General features: G+C 35.5%; 1 protein-coding gene across 1 annotated transcript; it reads right to left on the reverse strand.

Annotated features, from left to right (window-relative positions):
- Window positions 1-281: 281 nt before the first annotated feature.
- Window positions 282-4,270, reverse strand: LOC133791045 (uncharacterized). Its single transcript, XM_062228928.1, has 11 exons — window positions 3,814-4,270; window positions 3,327-3,411; window positions 2,795-2,991; window positions 2,361-2,443; window positions 1,600-1,645; window positions 1,461-1,517; window positions 1,250-1,304; window positions 1,076-1,176; window positions 884-947; window positions 674-807; window positions 282-575 (listed from the first exon to the last, which is right to left on the reverse strand). The coding sequence occupies exons 1-11, from the start codon at window positions 3,892-3,894 to the stop codon at window positions 402-404; spliced, it is 1,077 nt and encodes a 358-aa protein (XP_062084912.1). The 5' UTR covers window positions 3,895-4,270; the 3' UTR covers window positions 282-401.
- Between the last annotated feature and the right edge of the window lie 7,428 nt (window positions 4,271-11,698).

Here is an 11,698-nt window from a genome sequence, read left to right on the forward strand (position 1 = left end):
CTATTTCTGATTCAAAGAATAAATGGTTATCCAGAATTCAAATATTATTGGCACTGGTTTTCTGATTGGAGCGACATTCTTTATCATCTCGTGCAATATCAATATAAGACTTTTATCGCGCTGCCTTGGCTTCAAAAGTGTTAAAAGTATAAGATTATTAGTATGCAATCTGCCGAAGAATGATAAAGGTGTTATATTTCCCTCTTATTTTAGCCCGTACGCTATTACAAGCTACTACGTCAGGCACAAACAAATAGTTGGAAAAATGTTGATGACATGAATAATGTATAAATGTTGGAAGACATCTTTTGAAGCTGAAATTGAAACACATCAAAAGTGATACGTAGAGTGGCACGTGTTTTATCCTTTACAGAACGATGTAATTGAAAATTTGAAGCACCCTAGGACCTTTTAGAATTTATCAGCTTCTCCCAACTGCAAATGATCAAGCCGAACACAGAATACAATATTGCCTTGATGCAAGACATTACAAAGTTCCAACAAGAGGAAGGCCAATACCATGGATAAAGCAGTCTGAAAAACAAGCTAATGAGATGACGAGGATAACGGCCGATCTGTAAGGAAGAAGATACAAGTTTAGTCAGTCACAACTCCCACCAATTTCAACGTATGTGGTGTCATTAATGTAGGAGGAGAAAGAAACAGTACTCACCGGGAAAAGAAAATCCAACACATCCCAGGCAGCATGACGAACAGCCCTAGTGGGATACATAGGACCTCCAGGTGAAGTGAAGCTATACAAACAACTTTTCAATCTTGTGCTCGTACTCATTCTTAGTTCCATGCCTGAAAAACTCAAGCAAATGATACGAGTATAACAATCAACCAATTTTCAACCAAGAAATTGCAGAAATATATTTACCTTGAAGAAATTTCATTTGTGAGAAGTAATGTAGTAGAACTGGTTCCACCTTTAGCTTTTGAAGCTGGACAACATAAAGTAGAACATTATTAAGAACAGTAATTTGTGAAAACTTCTTCCCTATCAGGGAGTAATTAACGATTGAAAAAAAAAACTAAAGCTGAGATGTGTGATTGAAGAAACTGATATTACCTGGTCTGCAAGTTCAATGACAAAAAAATCTGCTGGACCACCTACTAGGAAAGCATTTGGGAACACAGGAATATGCTTTAAGAAGCTTTCGAGCTCGTCAACTGCAGGAAACAGCAAATTAGGAGAGTGCACAACAAAATGTTCAAGAATAAAATGTCTACATCACAAACCTACCCGAGTTATAAAATAATATAAACCTTGAAAGTAAAAGATAGAGATCTCGCTGTGCCTGAGAATTAACAAAAATTTCTCAAATTAAATTCTACTTGAGAATGATTATTATTAGAGAATAGGCCACATCGTTATCCCTAATATTAAAAATATCAGCATCATTAAGAAAAAAAATCTCAGCATGTACGCTTAAAAGGAAAGATTTATGTGTGACCTGTACAGGAATCTTATTTAACCGTGCCGGCTCCAACACCACTTCCTCAAGAAGATACTGAATCCACAACAACATAAGAAAGAATACAAATCATGGCATTTTTAGTCAACAAATACAATTGCAAAGGAAAGACACTCACACGAAACAAAGATTGAAAACGTCTTGAATTTGTTTGGATGTCAATCCTACAAATTGGCATACAAATAAATACCATTAGAAAAGCATATAAATAGAATCCTTTGTTAGAAAAAGAATGCAGAATATAGAGAATAAAATAATATACACTAACAAAGAACACTGTAAGTTGGATACCCAAATAAATTAAACACCACACTTCTCATGGAAGGTTGCTGACACTAACAGTAGCTTTTAGCCAAGGCAAAACAATTTCAATGCAATAGCATGACTATAATTCCACTGCTGAATAAAGAGAGTGCTAGTGCATAACAGTACAGGGGATGGCAACGACAGCTAAATAAAATGAATTCATACTATTAAGAAGTAATGAAACAAAGCAAACAGTACAAATAAAAGTATTTCTTAAGGCCTGTTAATATATTATCATACTGTAAAAAGTAGTGCCCCAATATAGTTAACAATATTTCATTTGATCCAAGCATATAAATACAAATATTTGTTTTGGCTTCGAAACTAATTAGTAAGATTTAAGACTTAACTTGCTTTCTTTACCCATTTAAAGGAGCGGGGCAAATTATTCCCATCTCTCAACAGCAAAAGTACCAAAAAGTTTCAGAGTAGAATACAGAACTGACTCTAGACAATAATCATTTAATTCAAATATGAAATTGAAGCTATCTTCTTAAAGCCATTTAATTCATAACTAGCTTCACGTAGGTTTAATCAGCCACTTGAACACACAAAATATGTTAATCTTCGTACCAGAATAAATTTGTAGCACCTTGAACAAGTGCAGATGAGTAACGAAGGAGGACTTCAGAGCTGGCAAGTTCCACTTCAAACAACTGCCAAAGAAAAGCACACGCCACATTTTAAGCATCGTGGTAGTCACAGGAAAGAAAAAAAATGTTAAACTTCAAAGTTTTGGTGTAAATTGCAAACTAGGCACCTTCTTAAGTGCTTGATGTTATCATATATATATATATATATATATATAAATTAAGAAAATTTTAAAAGAAGAACTTGAAGACCAAACCACTCAAACAGACTCACCCACACAACCACTTGAGGCGGCATGTTAACATATTATCATTAGTAATACTCTATAATACAGCAAACATTAGCACTTAAAAACATAACAGCTATGAGTTCAAACAAGAATTGAAAAGGCAATAATAAGCCACAAGCTCAGGTACCCATTTGTGGAACAGGAGGGCAAAGATGTGAGAAGCAAAGGACTGGCTCCATAGTTGTACAATCAATTCCAGGATGGATTTTCCACTCTCAGGAACCCGAATATAATAATCAGCAAGCACATCATAAAAGCACAACGGACCATCAACACAATCATCAGCAGGAGAAATAAGATCTTCATCCTTGCTGAGAATTATATCTGTATTTCATTTTTAACACCAAAAGTAAAAAGTTAAGAGAACACCGCTCTTAAAGCTTCGCATGACAGCTAAAACAGTGGTTTATCGGATGAATAGTAAGTGTTTATCTAGGACAAGATCTAACTCTTTTGAAATGTGCATTAACATATGCGATTCAAACACCTAGAGCATACTGTTACCAAGAACTATAAACTTCCATCATCATGGAACTAGTTATCTTAAATTCCATTTTCATCAACGTATTCCGAATGATATGTGCTGTTACTATAGTCTGAAGTAATATGCACAGCACATAAATATAAGCAGTATGAGGTTTTCACAAATCTTATCTAACCTCTGGCTCGGTCATCAACTTCCAGAGCTATGTCGGCAAACAACTCTTGCAACAAGTTGGGCCTTTGAGAAGGAGAAGCTAGTGCCTGCAACAAATTAAAACACTCAATTACACCGAATGCCCAAATTATGTGATGCTATTTGCATTTGAATACATCTTATAACATTTTATTAAAAAAAAACAGAATATATATATATATATATATGTATAGATATATATTAAGCCATTGCAAGTTTCATTATTACCAAACCAACAACTCCCTAATTCCATTAAAAAAATTGATTATCACTAAACGTTCGTTTAATTGCCTTAAAATCCCACCCCAAAAAAAAAAAATCGCACACCCACTTGGTCAGAGGCAATCAATAATTTCACCCCGCTACACCCAACTAATCATATCATACAAAACAATCTGAAACACAACATTTATTATTTGGAAAAGAAAAATGAAAGAAAAAAGTGAAGCAAAATTCGTGACAGGACGAACCCTCTGAAGCTTCTTATGGATTTCCTGGGTGAGAGCACTAAGATAAGCAGAGCTTCGAGGCGTTGAAGAAGCTTTAGGCATTGTGAAAAGTAACTCCCAGAAAATAACATTAGAAACGATCAAAAAGTAAGAAATAACAAACCCTAATTCTGATCCCAAAACGGTTGGTCTCTTCCTCTTCTTCTTCTTCTTCTTCTACGTATTAATTTTCTTCTGACAAAACCACCAGAATATCAAACGCCCCAAGATTTGAACTGCATGTTACAGTCCTCGCCGACCAAAATAATAATTTAAAATTAATAAAAAAAATCCAAACTAGTTTTGTTTATTATTTTTATTTTAAAAAAGAAAATTATGTAATCGATAATCTAATTCAGTCGATCTGGCCTAGCAGAGAAGCAACACGGTGGAGCTGGAGACCTTTGGTCTGGGTTGAGAAGCGTTGCGCTCTGCGTCAGCTTTCAACACGTGGCTTTTTAGTTTTATTTATTTTATTTTGTTTTGAAAATTTTGAAGTTGGATAATTCGGATATGATAGGACTACAGGGCGTGTATAGAATATGAATGACTTGCACGCCTTTCATTGGGCCACGTGTGAAAATACTATTTTTTTTGTCTGAAAAAATAATCACTGATAATAAGAAAGCTCAACAACTTGCTCAGATCAGATGTCATTTTCGTATTAGTTTGAACAGGCTCTGACCACTGCTCCGTGGGCTTCTCCCCCGGCCCGCTCAAGCAAGACCTTTCCGAATCATAGAGGAGGTAGAAAACGAGATGAATATCAGAGTTGCCCGCCACGCTCGATTAGGAAAGCGCCACTCGTAGTATGTTGACGCTATCCATCCTTCCAATGCTACGTGTTGGTTAATCAAAGCAACTATTCATTTCTTAGGCCCCAAGCCGAGCTCTCCCACGTTCCGAACATGAGACTTCTGGAACTCGACGCCCCATCGTTCGTACCCGGCCACGGCTCTCACCTTGATTCCCCTTTGGTTGATGAAGGCGAAGTTGATTCCCATATCCTTAAAAAAAAGGCGCTTTATCTTCGACGTTCTATTCTACTGTTTGTTCTATATGGATTTTAAATGGTCAAAGGCCTAATAGATTTCATTCAAAGCATTCATAGGTTCTCACGGAACTCACCTTGTGCTGCTTTCCCTCTCTTGGAGTGGAGCTCTCAGTTGATGAGAACTGGCCTTTTAGCTGTACTCTTGAAAGTTCCCTTATTAATAGACTTCATTAGCTTCAGTTTAATAAAAATGGATAGTAGAAACAGATTTCTTTTCTTGTTTTTTTTTGGTAAATCGGAATTGTTACCTCCTGTATTGAAATAGGGAATTGTCTTTTCAGTATTATTATCCAATGTTTATAATAATCATCACTCATTCTGTTTGTAATTCATACTAATTTAATATTCTCCATACAAAAATCTGATCAACCCAATCCAAATTTCAAATTTGATCATATTATCCATCCATTTAATGATTTATTTGACTTTCTTTTATCTTTAATATTTTAAAATAATTTAAAAAAAATTATGAATTAATAATAAAACAAAAACAAATATTTTTATAAATTATTCAATAATCTAACCCCGAAACTAAAACCCAATAATTAAAACCAACACCCTATATATAAAAGCTAAAATTTAAACTAAATTCAAACAAAGTAGTTTAATTAAAACTTTAAAAATTTATTAGGGTTTTAGTTTACTTTAATTAATTTAAAAATATTGGTTTTAGTTTTATAAAAAAAAACTGATATTTGGAATTAAAAATATTTATGTTTATTTAATTAATTAAAATATTTTTATTAAATAATTTTATTTTTAAAATTAATTTAATTATTTTTTATTCAAAAATTTATATTTAATTACTTCATAATTGATTAATTTATAAAACATTTTTTTGTTTTTGTTTTATTAATTCAGAAAATATTTTTAAATGCAAAAACATAAGAAGATCAAATAAATCATTAAAAAGATGAGTTATATGGTCATATTTGAAATTTAGGTTGACAAAACTCCAATAGAGGGTACCAAATTAGTACGAATTACAAATAGAGGGTACCGAACGATCATTATTATAAATATAAATATAGGGTACTAAGTATGTATTTCAATAAAACACAATGTACCAGTGTACCAAATGAGGATTTATCATTTATTTTTCTTCTCTTCCATTTAATTTTTTACAATTATTTGACAAGTAGTTTTAATTTTTTTTTTTTACGTATAAGACTTTTTACACTAATGATTTGGTCATGACACATAATAATTTGATAAAACAAAATAATAAAAGAGATTTTACAATTCTTAAGTAACTCAAGTGAATAATAATTTTATGCCTACGTATTCTCTCAAGTATAGTGGTGTAGAGGTGACTTATTTTTCAACCATTGCCTATTTTCCGACTATAGCATGTGTCCTTACACTGGCGAGGATATTTCCATTATGAATAGTGATGATTTATCAGCCCTATATGAATCTCTTGCTTTTGAGGATGAGGAAAATGATGAGTTCTGTGATGTTGATGGCCAATTCCTCCTTGATAAAGGAGCGGAAATGGTGGCCAAATCTTTGGTTGGTAGAGTGATTACAACAAGATCGGTCTCACCCGATAACTTTTATTTACAACATAAGAATGTATTGGAAGATTAAAGGCTCTTTTGAGACAGAAACTTTGGGTAGCAATATATTTTTGTTTCGATTCTTGATGATTGCCGATAGGAAGATGGTCCTGTAAGGAGGCCCATGGATCTTTGAAAACATATTTTTGGTTCTCAAGGAACCAGATGAGTTGTGTGACGGGGTAGATATGGCTTTTGAGTGTGCACCATTTTAGGTTTAAGTTCTTCAAGTCCTGGTATGTTGTATGCGAAAAGTTGGGGATATGAACTGGGAAAATCAGTTGGGGTGGTTCAGGAAGTGATATGAAATGTATCAAGTGACACGTTGGGAAAGTATATGAGGGTGTTGGTTGATATATCCAAGCCTCTTATACGGGTTGTAAAGAAACAAATGAAGGTGGGAAAACCTCTGGCTATTATTCAATCTGTTACGACAAGTTTCCCGAGCTATGTTATTTATGTGGTATTCTTGAGCACCCGTTCCTTGAGTGTCCGACGAGGGTGGATAGTAATGCTACTTTGAAGTACGGAGATTGGATTTGTGCACCCATTCTAGGGAAAAACATGGGCCGGCCGGTGAAGTGGAGTCGTGGAAAGGAAGTTGGGGATGCCTCAAATAGCAGTGGGGGTGGCTCATCATCTGCCAAGATCGTCGGTGGCTGGCAATGAAGGGAATGATATTGGGAAACATCCCAATATGGAAACAAAAGTTAAGTGACACCCTATTTCTAGTATGTTTAATAACACCATTTTGGAAAATCCAAATTTGTCTCCTCCCTGTAATGGGGAGGTGAGTGAGTTAATTCCAAATAAATCACCCATTCTCACTGATTTGAGTAGACCTTGTTGAGATTGGTTAAATATAATGGTTAAGATATTTACACGTTGAGATGCAAAACACTTAACTATTTTCATTTAAAGAGAAGTGAAAACATGAGATTGTGTAGAAGACATCTAAAAGTGAAATTTGTGGGTCTAAAGTAATACAATAAGGTATCCAAACATTCCCAAAAATTTCGGTAACATTTGGATCAATTTTAGGACCATTGGAATGGTCCAAAGTTAGAGAGGGTGGCGATGTGTCGCCCCCTAAGTGGCATAGCATCGCCAAAATACGAAGGGCTTCAAAAATCCTAGCAGGTGAAGCATCGCCTGCTAGTAGGCGACATATCGCCTCCTGACAGGCGATACATCGCCTGAGTGATCTTTTAGGGTCGTACAGTTTATGTAAAATGCTCCAAATGATGTGTTTTAAATGCTCTAATCCTATTGGTTAGACTAATGATCATGTCTACACTATATATATGGGATATTAGAGTTGAAAAATCTTGATCACACTTTCCAACTTTCTCTCTAAAATCATTATCTCTCTAGTTTTCTAAGACCAAAGTTTTCTCCAAGAAACTCATCAAGCATTGCTTGACTTGCATGAGTTTTAGGGGTGTTCATATAAACCGCAAACCGTGGTTTGGAACCAAACCGCACCGCACCAAACCGCCAAAAATCGTAACCGGTGAAACCGTTTTCGATGGTTCGGTTTTATCCGGACCGCTCAACTTTAATGGTTTGGTCACGGTTTCTAATTTTTTAAAACCAATTAAACCAAACCGGACCGTGATTTTTTCTAAAAAAAATAGTTTTTAGAAATGATGGTTCAAAGATTTGAACCCCTACACTTAAGTTAATATAAAATCTACCAAACCATCCAAGCCAAACAATTTAATTGTTTAGGATATGTTTTTAGTAGTATTTAATACATGCACAAGTTTCCAAAACTAAAAAAAGAGAAATGTAAAGTCCCACATTGTTTAGAAAGTAAACATTTATTTTTCCCACTTCTATAAAATGATTCAAAATACTTACACTTACAACAACAAAGAAAGTAAGCTTCTTGTAGACTTTTATGGTCTTAAAAGAAAAACTAAAATTATTATTATTTAAATACAATTATTTAGTTAAGTATTTTATAATAAAAAAAGTTTAAAATTTTAATAATTTGGTTATATGGTTAAAACCAAACCAAATCGCACCAAACCGTTTATTTATGGTTTGGTTTTTTAATTTTAATGGTTTGGTTTGGTTTTTTATTTTGAAAAAACCACATGAGCGGTTTGGTTTCAAAATTCTTCTAAACCGCACCAAACCAAACCGTGTACACCCCTAATGAGTTTCAAGGCTTGTTCAATCCCAAATCTCATTCTACTTAGTTGAAGCTTCAATCAATTGGGAAGGCTTGGAATAGAGATTTTGGATAACAATATTCATATTGTGTATAAGCCTTAGAAGTTCTCCAAGTTTAAAGATTCAAGTTGCTCAATACAAATGTTGTATCTCTCTAACCCTAATCTTGTATTTTGTCATTCTATTATGTTTTTCATTGTTGGTATAGATGATTAAATGTATCTAAATTCATCTTATCATCATTTAATCATTTAGTTCTTTATATTCAAGATTAACATTTATATCATGAACATGTTTATTTGATTATCAAGAATTGCATTCATACCTTGAATTTGAATCTTGATCAACATCTAGGGTTTGTAATATTGTTGTAACACCCTACTACCCAAGGACCGTTACGTTGTGTATTTTAAACAGTGTTAAACTCGCTAATCGAGTCATTTGGCCATAATCGTGTAACTAAATAAGATTAACGGTTTAGGGTTAAATTTTTTGGTTAAAGATACAACGTTTCACTAAAACGTATACTATATACATTGGGATACCGAAAATATATTTTAAAGGTTAATTACAACAAAATATTTACAACCAGCCGACCTAAGCGGAAAAATAGGGTTTATCCCTAGTTCCTCTTTAAACCCTCGGCTGTGGTGGTCGAGCAGCCGCATATGTACACATCGTTACATAAGCTCTCCAACTCAAGGATGATCCAGCTTTCTTTTGCCTTTACCTGCACCACATAGCACCTGTGAGCCGAAACTTAGCAAGAAAACTCAATATGCTCATGAACAAGTAATAACATGGCACTAAATCATAACAAGCATGCCTAGCAATAATAGCCCTATTCATGCATGCAAGCAAGTCCAAATAAATGATTATGGGGTCCTGCGTCTGAATAGATGACTAATGAGATAATATCTGGGGACCTGCTTCTTGAATAGATGACTAATGAGTCAATCTCTGGGGAGATGCTCCCTGAATAGATGACTAATGAGTCTATCTCTATGTGGGTGACTAATGAGTCACACCCTGTATAGGTGACTAATGAGTCACACTCTATATAGATGACTAATGAGTCTATCTCTGTGTGGGTGACTAATGAGTCACACCTTGTATAGGTGACTAATGACTCTTTCTTTGAGGTCTCATGCCCTCCTAGCCATGTGACGTGTAGGTCACCTTAGCCTTTTGGCTCTGGCTCTGGCTCTAAATAACTAGCCCTTAGACCAGACAAGCGCTTTTTGATTTCATCGAACTTAAGGTCGGTTAAGCATTTCATGCTTATGTTGATAATGCTTATGTCAATTAAATATAATCTTTTCGGCTCTGCGTTCATTACGCTTATGCCGCTCTTGACTCATAGGTCAATTCCATATGACCAGTGCTCAGTACTATTGTCGAACTTGACTAATGAGTCACAGCTTCACAGTCAATACTGACACCCTTGCCGATTCTTGACTCATAGGCCAGTTCCACTGACAAGTAAGCAATGCAACCAGGCATATATCATATGTCAAATATCCAAATGTAGGGCATTCAACATGCTTACTCAACAATCACTAGAATAATTATGATCATGAACAATTATAGAGACTCAAGCTCTGATCAATTCCATATTCAGGATTTATGTCATGCCCTAATCACATGTATCTTATGCATCACATGCATCACATACTGGGTGCAGTTTTCTTACCTTTGGTCCAAGCACAGGTTACCAATAAACAAGCCACAAGCACGATCCTGCTTCCAAGCCCCTAGTGATAACCTAATCACAAACATAGTATAAAACATCATCAAAATGAGTAAATAAATACTTCTAGACCCAACCCAAGCTTTCGGGACATCAAATCCTACTCAACTGGGTAGTAGGATCGATCTCAGGCCCTTAGAGTTAAGTCAAGTCCCCACGACTAAAAACCAAATTTGGGCAAAATTTCCCTTAAGCATCGCGACCCTCTAAACCCTATCCCGCGACCCGCCTCCAAACAGAAGCCAGCCTCTTCTCTGACTGCACCTTGTGCCGCGGCGCTCCAACACAATGTCGCGGCCCTACCTGCAAATCAACCAGCCTCCTCCTTCTTCAAGCCTGGGCTGCGGCGCCCAAGAACAGGGCCGTGGCCCAACCACGAACCCAGCCAAAAACCTCCCAAAAACCTATCCAAACATCTCAAAATTCCAAAATCAAAGTTCCCAAACATCCTAATTATCCAATACCACTAAAACCCAAGCTTCAATTCATTCAAAAACTCATCAAATCATAAAATCCAATCAAATCTTAAAAACTTAGAACTTAAAACTTGGATTACCTTCGATTGAGTTGTTTCCCAACTAAATCCTCCGGCTAAAAAGATTCTAATTTTCCCTAGAATCACTATGCCTCGATTCTCGCTTGAATCCGAGTCCTAAAACTCAAGTTTCCTTCGAAAATGTGACCTGGTGTCGAAAATGGAACTTTGAGGGAGAGAGAACGTTCTGAGCGTTCTTTTTATTTCTTAACATGTTACTTCAAGCTTAAGTAAACTCAAGCAAATCCTAATGCTCGGGGTCCTGAAAATGCTGTAACGCCCTGGTTACCCCAGAACAGTTACGGTGAACGGTGAACCAGAAATTTGACTCGCTACCCGAGTCCTTTGGTTTAAAACGTGCTTCTAGGTGTTATTAACAGGCTAAGGTGAAAAACCAATAAAAAAGAAAGGATATATTTTATTTAATACATAAAACTGTTCATGGGCCCATAAAATCTTTTACAAGCTATTTACAACTCAAAATGGTCATTACTGTTTCAAATTTACAAACCCACCGTCCTAAGCGACAAAAATAGGGTAAACCCCCTAGTTCCTCTGAGAACTCCTTGGCCATGGCGGTCAAGTGGCCGCATATGTACACATCACCACCTAAGCTCTCCACTCAAGGCTGGGTGAGCTTTTCTTTCCCTTTACCTGCACCACATAGCACCCATGAGCCAAGGCCCAGCAAGAAAACACAATATTGCATATAAACATTATCAAATGATTATTATTATAATCACATAGAGCTTATAGCTCTTAAACAGATGAGTGATTCAACACTTGAG

The sequence above is a fragment of the Humulus lupulus genome, chromosome 7 (assembly GCF_963169125.1).
Source record: "Humulus lupulus chromosome 7, drHumLupu1.1, whole genome shotgun sequence".
Lineage (NCBI taxonomy): Eukaryota > Viridiplantae > Streptophyta > Magnoliopsida > Rosales > Cannabaceae > Humulus > Humulus lupulus.